Below are 21181 nucleotides of genomic sequence, written 5' to 3' on the forward strand. Positions count from 1 at the left end.
TAAATGATAATATTTATAACAAAACTTTTTACAATAAAATTTTAATATATTTATTCCAATATCAGTTCCAAATTAATCAGTAATCAAATTGATAATCAATTTATGATTAATTTTTTAAATTGACATTGTAACTATGCAATGATAAATATTATTAGATAATAATATTGTAATCTATAAAAATGTGATAAGAAAATAAATTTCTTTTTAATTACTGTATATGTACATTACGTATATATTTATATAATAATTAAATATACATCAAATATCACGAATATCTTAAAACTTTCATGATTCATTTCTTATAAAAGTTTCTAATGTATAAAATACATTTGATTAAAAAAAATGTATAATAAGTTAATCAATGCAATAATTACAAAGTAACATGTGATAATAAATTTAAATTAAAAATTCTATATTATTTAATACAATTAAGTTTATATATTGCCATCACAAATTAAAAATATGTGCATAATGTTTCCAACATTAACTTCAATAAAAACCTTTCCATGATTCATAAGTACAATATAAGAATTTAATTTATCAAGATTCAATAAAAAATTTTATAAAATTCTAAATTTTTTTTTAAAGTAAATATAAATAAAAATAAAAATTTTATCAATCCATATCTACGATTTCCAGAAGAATTTCTTTTAGCACCATTGTCATTGTGGTAAGTAAGTCATAATTGTTAGGCAATAGTGAATCACCAAAATTAGGAATAATCTTTATCTTCTATTAAGTTTACACCAGAGAGCACTAGCAGTTAACAAATGCATTAATACGCCAATACCAAGTATTAAAATGAGATTGTTTGCAACACTTGTATCAGCAATTTCCATCTCTTTGAGAAATTGTGCTGGTTTTTTATAATGACAATAGAAATCGTCACATTTCAAGTCCATCCGGTCAAAACCATAGACAGTGTGTAAGAGGCTGTGAAAGCTGGCACGAAAGTATGATATATAAAACATCCATCGAAATATTTGCGGCGTATCTATGTAACGAATACAAAATCCGAATACAGAAAATAGCACTGCAATTATGGGTCCTGCAAATACTGCGATCTAGAAAGAAAAAAAAATTAAATTACAATTTTCAAAGTTATATTTTTTTGATAAATATTATAGTATATTATTAATATCATAATATAAATATTTTTATTAAATATTAAGTAACAAAATATATATTGTATATATATAAATATATATACAAATTATATTGTCTTTTTTTCCTTCTAATAATTGTCCAATAAAATAATTTTCAATTTATTAACTTGAAAGAATCATTGCAATTAAAGTTTAGAACATATTTACATAATTATTTTTTTATTTAGATTTTGTATGCTTGTCTATTATAGATTATTATTAATTAAAGAAATAAAATTGTATAATAAACGAATCATTTACTAAAATACAAAGTATATGATACATTCTCTGAAAAATCGATAGTATTTATATGCAACAACCTACAATAACATATATTATATTGAAAAAATTAATATTTTTTCATGAATTATATATATAGAACATATGGAATATTTCATATTGTTATTATAATTAATAACATATTCTAAAATCATGATAAATGATTTAAAAATATACGTACATTAACTGGTGTAGTCGCACCAATAAAAAAACCCCATGCTTGAGCCGTTAAACTAGCAGCTATACTGACAACCATAAAAGAAATTATACGAGGAGTTTCTACAGGTTGTCCTGTTAACCAATAACTTACAACCAAATAGGTTGCTGCACAAGATGCCTGGAAAGGTATTTCCACTAGTAGCATACTAATATAATATGGTGCTAACCGATACCACCGATTGAAATGTTCCCTTGTTAATATCCGCATTTCCAATGGAACTAGAAATATTCAAATTTTTTTAATTATTTATCATATTTTAACTTTTTTATATATATAAATATTAAATAAAATTAAAAGTTAATCTTAAATAAAAAATTTTCCATTAACATTTAAACAGAATTTTGTGCTTGCAATTTTAATTTTACTTGTCATTATATATAAAATATATTATACATATATATGTATATATATATTTTTCTCTTTTTAAACTAAGAAAATTGTATTAGTATAGTACAAAATATGAAACAAAATAATCTGAATTTCAAAATTATTATGTTATTAAATATTTGTTTCCATTTTTATATAGTAACATATAAAATATATTATAGTAACATATATATATATATAGTAAATATATATAACATATAAAGTAACATATAAAACGAAATTTATAGCGAATTTTTCTTGAAATATTTTCTAAAAGAAAAAAAGAAAAATTGACTGAAAGCAATAATAACCATTTATGGAAATAATTTAGATAAATTATAAGAATGATGAATTATTAACATCTTTTACAAAAAAAGAAATGTATGATAAAATAAACAGCAACGCTTCAATAAACGAGAAAAATGCATTTGGCTTACGGGAGTGAATGTCTATTAGAGATACTGTTAACTCTTCTTTGTATTATTATTCAGTCTGAAATACAACTACATAGTTCCTTGACCTACATTTTCTACCATTAATGGTGCGAAATGATAATAATATAAAAGAAGATTAAATCGTTGTTTATTGTAAAGTTGTAAAATGTTGTTGATATTCTATTTTTTTTTTGATACAATACAATTTTTTACAACTAAAATATTAATAAGTAAAATATTGAATAAATTTAAAAACATTAATTAAAAAACATATAATATATTATATAATATATATTAATATAAAAAAATTTTTTATATTATAAATATAATTATTGATTAAAGAGAATTAAAATTAAATGAAGTATATAAAATAATAAAAAAGAAAATATGGAGGAACAATTCTCGAGAAAGTGAATCGTAATTCAAAAGAGAAAGTTTTTAGTTCTTAGTTCGTGTAATATCCATTATATACTCGATGATACCTATTATATACCAATGTATTTTAATATATTATTATGGTGGAAAGTTCTATATTAAAAACAGTTAATATATTTTATAATATTATAATACAATATTAAATGAATAAATAATTAAATAAATAAATACTTACAGGCAAGTGTAACAGCCATTTTACCCGTATATACGATAAGTAACAACGACCCGTAGAGATAAACATAATTAGCAAGTACACCGTTGGCTCTATAACCACTTCCCATGTACAGATAACCAAAAATTATTCCAATTAACAAATGACATAATAGACGTACTACTAGTAATGTATAATCCCTTTTAAGACAAAGTAATTGTCTTTTGTAAAGTAAATAACACTGAGCAATGAATCCCGCTGATCGAGGTGGTTCTTTCATACTTTCTATATTGACAAAAAGTCATAATAATAACATATTAAATATTTTTTATAAAATTAAATGAATTGTAAAGAATGAATTTCAATACTTTTTAATTTTTATATTATAATTAATATAATATTAATGGTAGTTTTAATAGAAAGTAAGTATAATAGAACTTTAGAAATTTCATAGATACGTACAGTTATATTAAGAGAAATCTAAAAAGATAAATGAATAAGAAAAACATTGCAATTACCGTCTAACTGTGGTTTCATCGTATAAATAACGGTCTTGTCATTCTTGCACATCGTATCCATGGCAGCTGCTAATTTGTCCACACTAATATTATAATCACCGATTGCAATTTCTAAAACTGTAATAATAAACATAAAAAAAAAGATTGTATTGTAATTTAAATAATATTGTGGAATTTTAAATAAGTTAAGTTATTTGTTCAATGTCATTAAAATATTTCTTTCTATAAATAATATTATCAAAAGTTGTGTGATACAGTATAAAAGAGTATAATTTAGATGACAAAAGAAATATAAAATAATATTCTTTTATAAATATGGTTTATATAGTATTACGAAATTGATTGTACAAATCATAAAAAAATAAATCTATATGAAATATAAATCGAAAAGTAAAATGATATTTTTTCATATTTTTTCGAAACTTTATTTTCAAATATTTTCAAATTGATATTGAAAATTTATCAAATAAACATGACTTTATTATAAATTAATTTTTTATTATATTTATATATAATAAACTTTATTAATATAAATATATTATTATTATTATTATTATTAATATATTATTATTTTTTGCAAATCAAATTTTCAGTTTTTATTGTTCTATCAACATTACGATATGCATATAGTATCTAGAAAACAAAAGAGTCAAGAAACAATTTTTATTTTAGACTATTATGTCTAAAATAAAAAATCAAGATATTTTATTAACTAATCTAGGATTTTCTGCATTTAACGGAACAATTGTATAAATATATTTTCGTATTGTATATTACGTCAAAGATTGAAAATTTGATTTGGAAATAATAGTAAGTCATGATATTGATAAAATTCATATATGTAAAAAAACAACAAAAATTGATCTTTAAAGTTAAATACATGCAAATATATGAATCTTGAATTATTTGGAAATGAAACTCAATAAGAAAAAAATTTTATTCTATATTTTTAATTTATTTTTTTTATAGATTCATTTTTATTGATTTGCATCATCAATTCGATAACAACTATATAATTATGTTTCTAACAATTTAATAATTATATATTTCTTTTTATTATGTATATAATAATTTTAAAATAATGTACTTAATAATACTAATACCAATGATTAAAAAAGACTTCTTAAATGTTGTCATTTGATTTGAATAGTGTATAGATTTATTAGCATGAAAATTAAATGAATACAATATCAATCTACGTACGAAAGTCTGCAGGATTATGGTAAGGTGGGCAATTAATTCCAATTGAGGACATATGAGGTAATAAAGATTTTACTGGGCCTTTATATATACAATATCCATCAGCAACCGCATAAATAGCATCAAACATTTCTAAGAGCAATGCACTCGGTTGGTGTATTGTGCATATTACTGTACGCCTTTCTATATTAGCGAGACGTTTCAATAGTGCGATGCACTGACTACATGAGGATGAATCCAAACCTAAAATAAAAAAAAAATTAAAAAGAATTCAAAAGATCATTTTTATTATATTAAATCTATAAGAGAATTTTTATGTCTCTTTTAATATTGATATAAAAGATTATAAAAATTTTAAAAAGATTATAAAAATTCAAAGAAAGAAAAAGTTTAATAATTTGAATATAATACAATTGAATATTCTGAGTATAACAATGAGAACAATTTTAGAAAGTATGATTGTAGTTTGATATGCAATTATACTGTATAATACAATATAATATATAATTACTGACAGTGATGCAGCAAAACACAAATTAGTCATTGCGAACGTTATATAGTATTTTTTTATCTTTATGTAACTTTGATAATAAGAACATATTGAAGAGAAAAATTTGTTCTTCTGTTTTGTTTATTTCTGTTTTGTTATTTGTATACTATATAAAAAATATTATTAACTGTAATAATAAATTTTTTATTTTTAGTTTTTTACTTAATTTCTAATATATTTTACAATTTCTTATCATATACATAATTTTACTATTTTTAATGTTAATAAGAACAGTTAGCATAATAAAAAAAATTAAAATAAAATGATTGGGATTAAAATAAAATGGGAATTGTACATGAATTGCTATTATAAAGCATTTGTATCATATTAACTAGAGGCCTTGACGAAATGTTCCAAGCAATCTATGATATGACTTCTAATAGAATTCAAGTAGCTTCAATTGATCATCAGTATTGTATTTCAAACATAGTTTTTAATTATTGATTTTTTTTATTTTTCTTTTTTTTTCGTAATATAATTTGATATCGAAAATAATAAAATATTATACTTTATTATATTTCAATTTATAGATATTTATTATTGTTAAAAAAACAAATTATGATAAAATATTAATTTTAAATAAACAAAATTTTATTAAATATTTCATTAATAAATTATTATCAAAAAATAATTATTATGTAATTATCGAAATTATTATTCAAAAAATTGATAAGCTTTGAAATTGATAAAATTGAATATTAAAATAATTAAATTAATTAAAATATAAATATAAATATAATACAAATATAATAAAATATAATACAACGTTTTATTAAAAAAAATTATTATTGAAGAGAATATATATATGAGCAAGTAAAATTGTTAAAGATCTTTCAATTTATTTATACTTTTCGAAACAATTTTCAAACAATTTCATTCATATTATCATTATTTTTTCCATTATTTTATTTAATCTTCATTTAATCATACCTTTTCTATTATTTTATAATTATTTTATACTTGTAATGTAAAATCAGTTTATCATTTTTAACTTTTTTTTTAAGCAATTGTATCTAATTATTATAATGTCAAAATAAAACAATGAAACAATAAATATTATAAGAATTAAATACAATAAAAAATATAGTAATTAAATAATAATATGAAAATAAAAGAAAAAAAAGAAGAAAAAGAAATTTTGATTATATATGTTTACATTAATACTTTTAACACTTAAAATCTATTAATAGTTTTTATAAATATTTTTCCATATACTATGTATGAATTATATAAAAATTTATTCTAATCTATGAAACATTTGAAATGTGAACATGAAACAAGCGCGATATCGAAAATTTAAATTTAAAATTTATTAAAATTTATTTATTATAATTACCAGTTGTTGGCTCATCAAGGAATAATACTGAAGGATTACTTAAAAGTTCCAGAGCAATATCCAACCGCTTTTTCTGTCCACCGGACAGTTTTCCACATAGAGTATCATAACAATGACTCAAACCTAACATTTCTAACAATTCCAAAACCTGATAATAACATTATTTATTATACGAAAATGCGATAGGATATTTTATTTATGAAAATAATAATTTTGATTCTCAAAAATGTTACATATTTATAACAAGTAAATTAATTATAATTATAGTTACAAACTTGAGTGTGCTTATAAGCTGAACTGATACTGTAGCCAAGTTTTAAATGTGCCGCTAATGTCATGGCTTCTCCCACAGTAATCCTTATTCTCATTAAGGATTCCTGTTGTATGTAACATGAAGTCCTTTTCCATCTCTCACTATATGGTACTCTAACTTTTCCATTTATTAGAATCTTACCCTGGACTCCTTTCACTCTGAAATATTATTTTATTTTTAGATAAAATTTTATTTATTTCATTTTAAATTTTGCAATATTATTTTATAATATTACTAGAATTAAAAGTTATTTATTTCAGAATAGCAAATTAACGATTAATAATTATAATATCATAAACGATTAATAATTATTAATGTCATTAAAACTTTTGTATCATATCAAGAAATACTTAATTAAATAATACTTCCTCTTACTTTAATCATTTTATACAATCATATTATACAAAAATCCTGGATATAAAATATTAGACTATGTTTCAAATCACATTTTCTTTCATACATATTTTTTTCTTTATATAAAAAAATTTATACAAAAATAATTTCATTTCAAAAAAATTATTTTTTTATATAAAAATATAAATATTTTTATTTGTTTATATATATTATAATAAAGATATTTAAAATTTTTTTCAATCTATTTGAGCATCTATAGAATATTAATATATTCATGAAATATCTTTGAAAAGTCGTTTCTAAAAATAAATAAAAGTAAAATAAAATAAATAAAATAAAAGTTAATATATGAAAATATCGTTTAATGTATTAAATTATAGCAATTTGAATTTACATTAAATGAAATGAAAATAGAATAAAGCAATTCTATTTAAAACTTTAGAAGTTTCATTCTTTATCTTTTTTTTTTGCTTATCTAATCTTAAAATGTTCATAATATAAATGTTTATATATTATAATATTATAAATAAACCTCAAGTGAAATTTTTACTTTTATTGTCATTTTATATTTGTTGTTGGTCTCTAAAATTAGTTCTTTACAAATATTACATTATATTAACATCTTATAGAATACTTAATAATAAAAAATAATTTGGATTTAGAATATACAATATTGAATAGAAAAAATATATCTATTATTATTATTTATAAATATAAATATATAATTTTTAATATTAATCATAAAAAAATAGTGATGATTGTTTAAATACAATTCAAAGTATAAAAAAAAGGTATAAGAATAATAAATATTAACGATATTTATAAAATATGTTTGGATCGTTAGAAAAGTATCGGTTGAAGCTTATTTTATAAATTATAAGCAATTTTAGTTTGCATTAAATCATAGTTTGCATAAATGAGAGTAAAAAGTAGAATAGGAAATAGAATAAAAAGAAAAACTCAGCAATATATATGCAATCATATTGCATTTTTTTTGTTTACTTAGGAATTGAAATTAAAAATTTTAACTAATCCATTTTAAAATTTTTAATATAACATTCACTCATTATAATATAAAATTTATATATATATATATATATATAAAGACATTTATATATGCGATAAAATATAGATAATTTTAAATATAAAGTTTCAAAACAAAAAAGTTATAATAAAAAAAATATATACTATAAATTTAATTTATTATATTTAAATTTTATTAAATTATTAAATTTTCTTTATTCTCTATACTAAAATAAAATTGTTCATAACAGCATTTTAATTTAATGAAAAAAACAATTTCACAATATTTATTTATTGTAAGATTGAATATTGATAGATATGTCTTCTATTGTAAAATAATATTTATATATATATATATATATATTCATATATATGATCACACCTTCTGGTGTGCATTTTAATTAAATATTGCAGTAATAAAAATGAATATGTATGAATGCTAAAGTTATTAATATTTATAGAACTGGATATAGTGGGATATAAAATACTGACATAATTATATTATATTCACATGAAAGCGTATACCAATAACCAATAATCATATTTTTATAAGTGACTTTGTTTTAAATTCTTTAAATATTTAAGAAATACGCACGTGTAACCTGCTAAAACATTCAATAAAGTTGATTTTCCGGCTCCAGAGGGACCCATTATAGCTATTAATTCACCGGCTTTGAACTCGCCACTGACCCCATGTAGAATGTCTTTGGTTTCTGGAATAGGAAAAAGTAGATTTTTTACATTAAAATATACATAAAAAGTATATAATATATAATTTTTTTGAACCAGATTTCAAAAAAAAAGTTATCATCTTCGAATTAAAGTGATTATATAATAATGTAATTTTAAAATTTAATTTCAATTTATTTAAAATAAAAAGATAAAATGTATTATTCAATAAAACAATTTTTTTACAGCTAAAACATGATCAGATATTGAATATTTGTTAAAAATATGTCAAATTATTTAAAATATATGTCAAATTTAATATTTACAAAATGCACTTTATTATATAGATTTATCAATTTAAAATTATAATATTATATAAAAATTTTCTTATGATTCTCTAGAAAAATTACTACTATTTATTGAGAAAGAAATCATTGTAGATAGATTTCATGTAATATTAATATCATATCAGATATTCTCTTTTTCACAGATTCAGAATTTTTTCAGTTCTTAATATTATAATATTATAATATATAGTCCTAATTAAAAATTTTATTCAAAATATAATTAAATTTATTTATAATTCAATTATTATAAAAATAAATATATATATAAATTAATATCAAAAGAAAATATTCATTTATTCGATCATATAAAATATATAAAACATATAATATGAAAAATATAAATTTGCATAAAAATCTATAAATATTGATAGAAATTAGATTTTAATTATCAAAATATTTTCCAAATGTTTAAAATTTTTCTCGATTTTACACAATTAGAAGTTATATCAAATGGAATAAAATTGAATGAAGCAATAAAGTACAAAATAGGATCAACTTCAATAGCATTAAGTCTCTAAGACTTTAAGTAGAACAACTTCAATAAAATAACACTGAAAATTTAAGCGGATTACTAATACGCATGTAGAATATTAATATATTAGTGAAAAGGATACTTTTGGAAGTTTACAATAAGTTAGATAAAGTGAAGAGACAGATAGTAGAGCAACATAACGATGTGACAAAGATAAATTTTATCTTCTATCTCATTTTCATCAATTCTATCTCACTCTATATTTGTTTTATTTCGTTAAATTTCAATTCTATTCTTAATATCTCATTATCTTAATCTATTATCTATATATGATTATCTTTTCTATTAAAATTTTCAAAAATTCTATTTTGTGATGAAGTATGAATTTAAAAAAAATTGAAAAATAATATTCTAATTTTTGTAATAAATAAAGAAATTTATATAAATTTAATATTATTTATTATTATTTAACAAAAGCAAAATCTAATATAAGAATAATCAAGAAATAAGAATTAGGCATTGATCGTATTAAAAATCTTCTATTAAAATTATTTTTTATGTATCATTACATGCATTATCTCAATCTAGAAAAAGCATATTAATATTTATTAATTACATTAATGATATAAAAATTAATAATAATATTTTGACAGAGTCGATAAAAAATATTCTTCAAACAAAGAGTTAATTAATTAGTGTTTGCTAGTTAGTATGTAATTACTTATTGATATTTATAGATTCCTGTGCTTTACAAGAGCATTTTTTATTTATCATTATTTATTCGACTTGTTAAACGAACAGTAGTTTTTCAATACTTCGTTCAATAAATAAAAATGATAAAAAAAAATAAAAAATGTAAAATAAAAATAGAGATGTTTAATACGATTGACATTGACTTATAATTGACATATTATTCAATTAATCAAATATTACTAATAAAAAATCGATATTTATGAAAATATTATATGAAAATATGTTGATACAATTGACATTGACTGTTATCTAATATATCAAACATCATATATTTATAAAATATTGATATTTGCAATTTACTTTTGCTTCATTTTATCTAACGCAAGTTTAGTTGTTTATAATTTAATAAATGAACTTTAATCAATATTTTTGTATATTAACTTTTGTATTTATTTTATAGCTTTTAAAATCTCTCTAAATGTGCCTCATGAATATATTATTAATTTACATAAGTTATTTAACTCAGGAGACAAAAAAATTAAAAATTGTAAAAGATTAATCAAAAATATTAATTTATAATAATATAAAGTTATTAAAATAAATTAATTTATAATAATACAAATGAAAACCATATTTCTTGCTTTTTAAACTTTAATTTTATCAAAATATAAATATGTTTTTATTTCATATATATAATATATAATAATCAATTTCGCTCATAATTTATATCAATATCTTTAAATAACATATATATATATATATATATATATTCAAATTATGTTCACATTAATAAGAAAAGGAATAACAAAATTGTTTTTAAGATTATTTTTTTTAAATTTCAAAATAAAATAATAATTTCTATTATATAATTTCTATATTTAATATTATATAATATTTAATATTTATGAAATATAAAATATATATTTATATTTAATTTAATATCTGAAATTAAGATTTATCCATTAACTTATATGATACTATAAAAGACCTTATAAGATTTTAAGTAAAATAATTTAGAAATTAATGTCAATAAATCTAATGAAAAAAATAATAAATTAACAAATGAAAAATTTATACACAATTTATTATTCTTATCTTTCTATTATTAATTTTGATTTATTTATATTTGATCTTGAAATTTAAAAATATATAACTTTGACAATAAATAAATCTTTATTAGTATAGATTCCTCCACTAATAATCATTCTATATTTCCCTATCATTTATTTTACATAAATATATAATTATTATAACCCTTAAATAATTACATAATATATAATTATTTTCTATTTTTCTTTTTAAGGATGGAGAAATTCAGGAGTAAAATGAAAAATATATACGCAGCTCGCGATCATCAAATGCTCAGAATTTTCTATTTTCTATATTTTTATCATTATACATTAATATTAATCACAAATATTCGTTTTCTATTTTAAAATGTCATTAAATAAACAAATAAGATTGAAATATTACATTTCTTCAACAAGTTAATTAAAATTATCGGTGGTTTCAAATTATGAAGCAAACTAAAGTATCGAATTCAGATTTGATATATCTAAATATTAGTAAATAAGTTTTTCAACATAATAAATATATCATCATATATTTATGATATTTAAAATTAAAATCTTTTTTTTAAAAATGTGAAAAAAGAAATTTTTTATTATTATTTATTTCATATTGACTTTGCATTCACTCATCACATGATCTTAAATCATTCGTCTGAAATTTAATATATTCAAGAAACAGAAAGAATCGATTCTAAAAATCAAAATAAAAGTTTTTATATAGAGATGTTAATTGATACTTATTTATTAAGCAATTAAAATTTACATCAAATGGAGCAAGACGAAAAGTGTTTTGTTTCGATTATACCATTGTCTATTTCCGTTTTGTTTTATTTAATGCGAATTTAAATTGCTTATAACTAAATAAATCCAATATTTTTGTGTATTATTATGTTTATTTTGATCTATAAAACTGAATCAAAAGTTGTTCCATAAATATTCTATATCATAATATTATTTTTAAAAAAAAAAATTATTTTTTAAATAAATCAGATTACGAATTAAATTGATAAAATACATGTATATCATTCATTATATCATATTATCAATTAATTTCATATAACAATTATTAATTTTAAATTAAATTTATTTTGAAGATCAAAATAAAAAATGATTAAATAATTAACCTAACCTTTTTAATTGAAATATCATAATATAAAATTTAGTGTTTATTACATATTATATTATTATATTATATATTATCATTTATTTGCAAATAATTGCAAATAATATGCAAATAAATGATAATATATTTTCTAAGTATTACGGATAACATTCAAGTATATTCAGAATAATGTCGTTCAATTTAGAAATCAATAAATGCATGACGACATTTCTTACATACTTACGCGAATGATAATAGTGCACATTTTATATGACAATATCCGATATGTTTTAAACAAAGATTGCAACATGTTACTTTTTTTTTTATTTTTATTATAGAAATATTTTTGCTATATATTTTAAATATAAATTTTGAATATGAAGTAATAAGTACAATATTTAATGCAATTATGATTTATGAAAAATATATCAAATGATTAATAATGATATTATATATAGTATATATAATTTAAAATTATATTTCATAATATAATATAGTATAGTGTAATTTAATATATTTTAATTCAGTTTATTATAGTATTATGATTAAAATTTTGTACATAATAAGCTAATAATATAATGACATTATTAAATTTTACAAAAATAATTACTTGTATTGAAAAGAATTTTAATGAAACATCGAAAGAACTAACATTTACATGCAAATTTGCATAGTTTCAATTTCAAGGTTAAGAATTATTTAAGTGCTAAATTCGATTCGTAAAAATTATTAGATATGTCAGCAATTATTATTATTCTTTGAAACTAATGAAATATCTTTGTTAATTTATAAATAATATAAAAAATCGTTCTGAACGATTTTTATGATATATTGATATGATTAAATAACCTTATACATATACTATATATGTAAATTCTAGATTAAAAGTTCAAGATAATAATTTTATTTCAAAAATATGCTTAAATTATTTCGATAAAAATAAAAGCATAATATATAAGTAGATCAGATGACATATTCAAATGTCAAATATTCAAAATATTTAATTAAATTAAATTATTGGAAAAAAAACTTATCCGATTATCCGATAATCATGTTTTGATCTTATTAGAAAAATCTTTATTAATCATTAATTATTTTTAACTTTATTAATCATTAATTATTTTTAGAAAGATAAAATTATAGAAATCTAAATTTTTGCAATTGGATGTTTTATCATAATATATATAATATTTATTTAAAGATTATATTTTTAATATGATTCTTAACTTATTTTTTTTTCATTTGTTTTTCCTCTGTCTTGAAAATTTTGTAATAAAGATTAGTTTATCAATAAAAGCATTTTTATTATTCTTTATTAAACATTTATAAACGATAATTATGAAGGATTTATTTATTGTAATAAATAAAATCAAAAAATAAATTAACATAGAGTACATTAATATAAAAATTATTATATAAAATGCATATAAAAATTATTATATATATATATATATATATATATATATATATACACACTGTATATTACGGATATAATATAATATAATATAATATAAGGATATTTTCTGAAACACATACGTATTTGTTTTTTTTTTTTTGCAATGAAAAAATTGAAATAACATGATATAATATGACTTTATAATAATAAATTATTATTAAGAAAATATTTTGTTTTAATTGTAATATTTTTACAAATTAATAAAAATGATATTATTATTTTATATTTAATACATATAAAATGATAAAATAATATTGGTAAAAAAATATCGACGATATCAATTAAATAAAGTTCACTTTATCAATATCATGACTATATATTAAACAAAACTAAATTAATATATTTATTATATTATATTAATGTAACTAAATAACTGAACTAAAATATTAGATAAATATGATATCAACTCAATTATGATGTATTATACTTAATACATCATAATGATATAATTACTTAATTCTTTTTTTATTAATAGTATATAATAATAGTATATAATAATTTTTTATTATAATTTATATAATACATAATTTTTAATTAATTTTTTATTAATATATATTAAAATGTATTCTATATATTTTAAATTTAAAAAATTATAAACTCTTGTATAAAAATGAAATATCTATATATCTATATGTTATTTTAATTAATTATACATATCATTTTTAACTACAAAATAACTTTTAAATTTTTCAAAATCAATAAAATGCTTTTTACTAATTCAAAAAAACAGTTAATAAAATAATATCATACTATTGATATGTTAAATATACTATTCACAAGCAAGAGTGATCATAGCGACCTCTCGATCATTATTCTTTTTTTTTGATTTATTATACATCAACTATATTTCTATCAACTTTTAATAACGATGAGATCTTTCAAAATACCTAATGCGACTTTCTCCGTTTAAAACTTTCTTTGCTATTCTGGAGATTACTTCAAGACCACTTTCTCTTAACATCACGAACGATATTTAATGCTCTAAAAAGTAAAAATGTATGTGTGATCAATTCCAAATTCCAATTGACCAGGCTTTTATCGAATATTATAATCTAAATAATCTATTTCAAAATTTTTACAATAAATGAAATGAAAGCTTTTTCAAAATTCAATTGCATAATTGAATTATATATAAGTGAATATATAAGTAACAAATTATAAATTATTAATCTTAATTAAAAAATAAATTGTGGAATTATGAAAGAGAAATTTATAACTTATAGTTAATTTATAATTTGTCAATTCATTAATATTATTAGATGATAAGTTAATACACAAAAAAATTCAGATTTTAAAGAATTAAATTTGTTTTTTAAAATGTAATAATTCCATTAGAAAACTATAACATTTCATATATAAATGTAGTTCAAAATATAATAAATTAAAATCTAAATTGTATTTTTCAATGTACTTTTTGTTTTTCTTGTTCTATATATACTTATGAGTACACTGTGTATCAAAAATAAAAAATTGTGAAAAACCTACGTAAAACACAAGAAATAATTATTATCTAATATATTAAAAAAAAGATAAATTTAAAATAATATTTTTTTCATAAAATTTTTTAAATAATTAGATGTATTTTTGTAATTTTGTTAAATAAATAGTATAAAAGTTAATTACAAAAAAATATGAATCTGAAATATTTGAACATAATTTACAATCCTATACAAATATCCATGGTGGTTTTAATTTTTGACTTATCTACAAATTTTGGCAAGCGTATTCTCTATATATATATTCTATATATATATATATAGAATATATATATATATTTCGATAGTTGATAATTGATAATTATTCAAAAATATTCTATAAAAATAAAATATTATTATTATCACTTCTTTTTTTTTCTTTTTTTCTTTTTATTATCTTTCTTATTTTTTTTATTTTTATTCTTACAAAAAAAATTAAATTTTCATAAAATTTTTTAACTCTTACTATTTTCATTAAAAAAATCTTTTAAATTTATTAATTTTTTATAGAATAATATTAATCAGATTTCAATAGTAACTTCGTACGTGTGAATGCATATTGAATTATCAATAGTGGATCTAATGTAAATCTATTTTAATATTCCGAATATATTTTTTTCTTATAATGATTATATATAATCATTATATATAAAATATATAAATATCAAAATATATAAATATAATGATTACGATATATTCTTTTCATAATATAATTTGATAAAATGTAATGAAATGCATGATTAATGTCATAATATTCAAACAAATTCTGATAATCATGCATTGTCATGATGTTTATTTCTATGTATATATATTCGACAATGACGAACCTTATTTAACCTAGTTTCACTTTTATTCGCTTTCTTTTGAGAGAACTCAATCGTTACGATATACATATATTTTATAATAGAGCAAATAATGCTCTCACATAAATATGTTAGGAAAATTTTTCTTTTTTTTAGTAGAGATAATTATAATTTTAAATGGCCTAAATATATTTCTATTACATGTCATAAATTATTATAAATAAAATATATTAATTGATAATAAAAAAAACCATATATTTATAAATGAATTATATCAATATAATAATGCAATAATTATTTAATTTGCATTAATTTATAATTATAATTAGATTTAATAAATAAGATTATCTAAATCTTATCTTTTCTTCTTCGAGTTTTAAGTATTTCTTTTAACGCTCTAATATTTCAAATCTAGTAATTTTTGATTAGTAACTATTAATTGATTTCTAAAGTATTAAAAAGATTCTACTTGAATTATTTTTATAACTGTCTTTTTTATATATTCTGCCTTAATTTATATATTTTTTTCAATATAATAAAATAATATGAATTAAATACATAATATGAACTTACTTGATTTCAAGTTTCGAAAGCTCCATTCTTTCACTGTAAAATGAATGTCGCAAAAAGTGACGTCTACCTCAGGCCTTTTTGGAAAGGAACATTTGTCTTGAATGAAATAACCATTATTTGCGGCAATTGCAACTTCATGTACGTCACCATGACTATTGTGATCGATTTGACAACAACTTAAAGACGACTTGGTCGGAGAACATTGTGCAGAAGTGGTCATCGTTCGATAAACTACGATTGGTATATTTCTTTCCACGAGTGTCGCTGCGTTCGTTTTGAAACACAATTCACATCAGTATTGCATATCTAAAACACAGCACTAAGAATTACGTTCTTCTTTCTTCCTTTTGGATTGGCAGATTCTTTTGTTTTCGAACTAGATAATTAAAATTCGCGCATCATTGGTATACGTCGTTCTGTAATAAAAAAGAAACAAAAATATAAATATATTAAAACATATGTAACTATTATTTTTTAAAATAATAGTATGATACAACAAATAAATAATATATATATTAATTATTTAAAATGACATCGTCTTCAATTTCAATAATTTTTTAATATTTTGTAGAAATCGATATTTTGAATTTTTTTCTTTCATTAAAATACCAGATTCTCTTAATTTTCAAGATATTTAGAAAAAATTGTTATTATTATATTAAATTTTTGCTTATATGTATAAATCCATATATGTTATATCTCCGTGTTAATATACGACTATTACTTATCTACTATTTTTAGCTCTATTTTATACCTATAAGCAAAGACATCGATTGGCGTCCAAAAATATATCTATAAATATACCTAAAAGTATACCTAACGGTATACCGATTAAATGAATATATATATGAATATACAGTGATTAAAAAATTTTTTTTATGGATTTTTAATAAGAGTAAAACATCTTAATCTTAATTTTAATCTATTTTTCTAGATTTTCAAATAAAAAATAATTCTTGAATCGAAATCATCAAAGTTAATAATATTATACTTAATATTTATTATTGTAATATCAGTTTCAAACACATTATAGATCAGTACTAAATGTGATAATATTATAATATTATATATTTTTTTTTAGAGTACCTGCCGCTATGTTATATTTTTATAAACAATTGATCGGTAATCATATGTTAATATATATATATTTTCATCTATATAAATGAAATTCTATGTATAATAATAATTATTTTTTACAAATATCTTAAAACTATTATCAAGCGATGATTACATGTATAGAAAAAAATTATTTAAAAATATTTAAAATTAACTTTTATAATATATTTAAAAATCATTGAAATCAAAAACGATGACCATTTTCTAAATAATATCAAATATTACTAAATAAAATATAATTAATTAAATTAAAAAATTATTTGATGTTATTTTAATATATTAATTCTAATTTATAAATTCAATAATTTTTTATTATTTGGCACATATAAATGTTATTCTAAAATATGGTTTCATAAAATTTATAATATTTTGAAAATAAGGAACTAATATATTATAAAACATAAGATAAAATTCGATTTTAATTTCGAGAAAAAATTTTCGATACTATTATATTATTATAAATTCTTTTATATGTCCTAGTTTATGCGACAGAATATAGCAATAATGGTAGTGATAATGATATTACATCATTTATGAGATAATAATTCTATCATATAAAGATCGTTTTATTATTTTATTTTCGTATTTCGCGAATTCGTAGGATTCGTTTAAAATCCTATTCAAGCTCTCTAGAGATATTAAAATATGAACATATTAGTTCATATTATTTTGGATTAATCTTGTAATATGTTTATATAATAATATTATATAATGTTAGTATGTTTATATAAATAATTGATAAATAGTCAATGATGTAAGTTGCCATAGTTGTGTACATACGTATATATATAAACAATTTAATGTATAGAAAATTTTTTGCAATTTTTAAAATTAAATTATCTCTATCTAAATTATCTTTTATTAAAAGAAAAATTATTTAAAATATTCATTTTTATAACATTTTCAAAATTATTAAAATTGATGAGGACATATTCATCTAAAATAAAATTAAATAGACGATATGAATTATAATAAATTACATATTACATATTAAATTATAAATATTGAAAAAATATTTTCGAAAAAATTAATCATTTACATAAATTTTAGAAGCATAAAATATTTGTTAATCTTTGATTTAAATTTATAAGACATTTATAAATTTCTAAAAATCAAGTAGTGATCTTGTTTAATATAGCAACGAAAATATAAAATAAATATCTGTTATTTGTATTGATGCTATAATATTATTCATAGTAAGAAAACCGGCTTAAAATTATAAGAAGATTGGGAAAGAACGTACAAGGTGCATGATATGTCCTTGAAATTGGAATCTCGAATTAGTTATTTTGTAATACGTATTAAAACATGCTAAATCGAACGACATTTTTGATATTTTTTTCAAAATTATTTATGAAATGATTCTCATCTCTTCCATTTTAGTTTTTAAATTTTAGTAAGAAAATGAATTTTCAAGAAATGAAATAATAATATGGAAATTATAATAGTATAATGATATTAATAATAATTATTGTATTTGTCTTCGATTATTTCATTAATCTAATATTAAATTAACTATTAAATATATATTTTTATATATATATATAATATACTCTTAAAAAAATGTATTCATATCTTATAATTGATACATTAATTTAATTAACAAAATCAATTATCAAATAATCAAATCTACATTTTGGCTAATATAATATAATATTTATTATTTATATGTTTCAACTCATGACTATTTGAATTGATTTCTAATAAAAAATTCACATCGATACAATAACATATATCAAATTTCTTTAAACATTTTGATTTTCAATTTCTCCTTTCTTCAGTTATCATTTTCTACAATTATGTTGTTATCAACATAAAAGAAAATAAACATTTAAAATTTATAACCTTATAAAACTTATAAAACTTAAATTTCTTTTATCTCTATACAATCATATTTGTGAATAGAAGTTGCCGCAAAAAGTTTGATTATTGAAAAATATATGAGAAAAATAATAATAATGATAAAATTCCGAAATGAAAATAACGAATGTTCTAATTATACTATATTATCAAAAAGGAACGAAATCAAAGATTTGTGATGCCTTTTTTCTATTGCTATATATATATAAATATATATTGTAATAATAATGCGATTTGTATACATTATTATTTTATGATGAGATATCATGAATTGATGAAGTGATTTTAATACTTACACAAAATGTATATATATTGGCATCAACGCTAATTCCATCGTTCTTAGTAAGAATTAATCTATTCTCTATGTATCTCTATATTATAATTTATTTTTGTAATCTGTTCACTATTATATAATACGTCGTATTGATTTCGTTTTTTGGCAACATTGCTAACAAAATTGCCTTTTTGAGAGAAAAATTAATATATAAGAAGAATTAGTTATAGTTATAGTTAATAAACTGAGTCATATTAGATAAATTGTAATAAAAATTATGCTGCTTAAATATAACGCGATGACACAATGTAACATAGATGTAGAATGGAAATATAACGTTATTCTATTATTTTTGCGACAATGTTGCTTTCTACTTAATTTGTTTTTTATCTAATATTAGAATTATTAGAATATCTTTTCAAAAAATAAGAATCCCAATTAAATTCTATATTTTAAGCTTATTAGCTTTTTGTTATTGCCATTTTATTATTCCCAAATTAGATTTTAAAAATTTAGAATCCTTCCAATAATTCTCAGTTAATTTTCAGTAATTTTCTAATAATTTTCAATTAATTGCTCTAGACTATACTATCAAAGTATAGTCTAATGTCAAAGATGTTATAAGTCTCTTTGGCAATCCCAATTATAATTATTCTATTGAGCAATTATAGTTGAACTTATTCAATGTATGACGAATTTATCATACGAATATTCGAAATTTTTTAAAAGATTTTGGAAATTCCTCCAAATTAAAATTTGAATAATGAGTTATTAATTTTATTTAATGTTAGTTATTAATTAATTTATTAATATTAAATTAGTTTTCGCTTTGTACAATATATAAAATGTTTATAAAATGTATTCAATTATTTAAAAAATAAAAATTTAAAAATAAGAATAAAATTGTAATAACAATAAATATTATACAATTCATTAATAGAATACAT

General features: G+C 18.7%; 1 protein-coding gene across 1 annotated transcript in view; it reads right to left on the minus strand.

Moving 5' to 3' along the window:
* Positions 1-415: 415 nt before the first annotated feature.
* Positions 416-21181, minus strand: part of LOC412748 (ATP-binding cassette sub-family G member 1) — a 28593-nt gene continuing 7827 nt past the window's right edge. Inside the window, exons 2-10 of the mRNA XM_026446158.1 lie at positions 16985-17400; positions 8920-9037; positions 6910-7105; positions 6635-6782; positions 4752-4991; positions 3549-3665; positions 3055-3315; positions 1606-1862; positions 416-1064 (exon numbers count right to left, since the gene is read on the minus strand). Of these exons, the coding sequence (XP_026301943.1) occupies positions 726-1064; positions 1606-1862; positions 3055-3315; positions 3549-3665; positions 4752-4991; positions 6635-6782; positions 6910-7105; positions 8920-9037; positions 16985-17204 (1896 nt within the window). The 5' untranslated portion in view covers positions 17205-17400 and the 3' untranslated portion in view covers positions 416-725. The remainder of the gene's footprint in view (positions 1065-1605; positions 1863-3054; positions 3316-3548; positions 3666-4751; positions 4992-6634; positions 6783-6909; positions 7106-8919; positions 9038-16984; positions 17401-21181) is intronic.

The sequence above is a fragment of the Apis mellifera genome, linkage group LG1 (assembly GCF_003254395.2).
Source record: "Apis mellifera strain DH4 linkage group LG1, Amel_HAv3.1, whole genome shotgun sequence".
Lineage (NCBI taxonomy): Eukaryota > Metazoa > Arthropoda > Insecta > Hymenoptera > Apidae > Apis > Apis mellifera.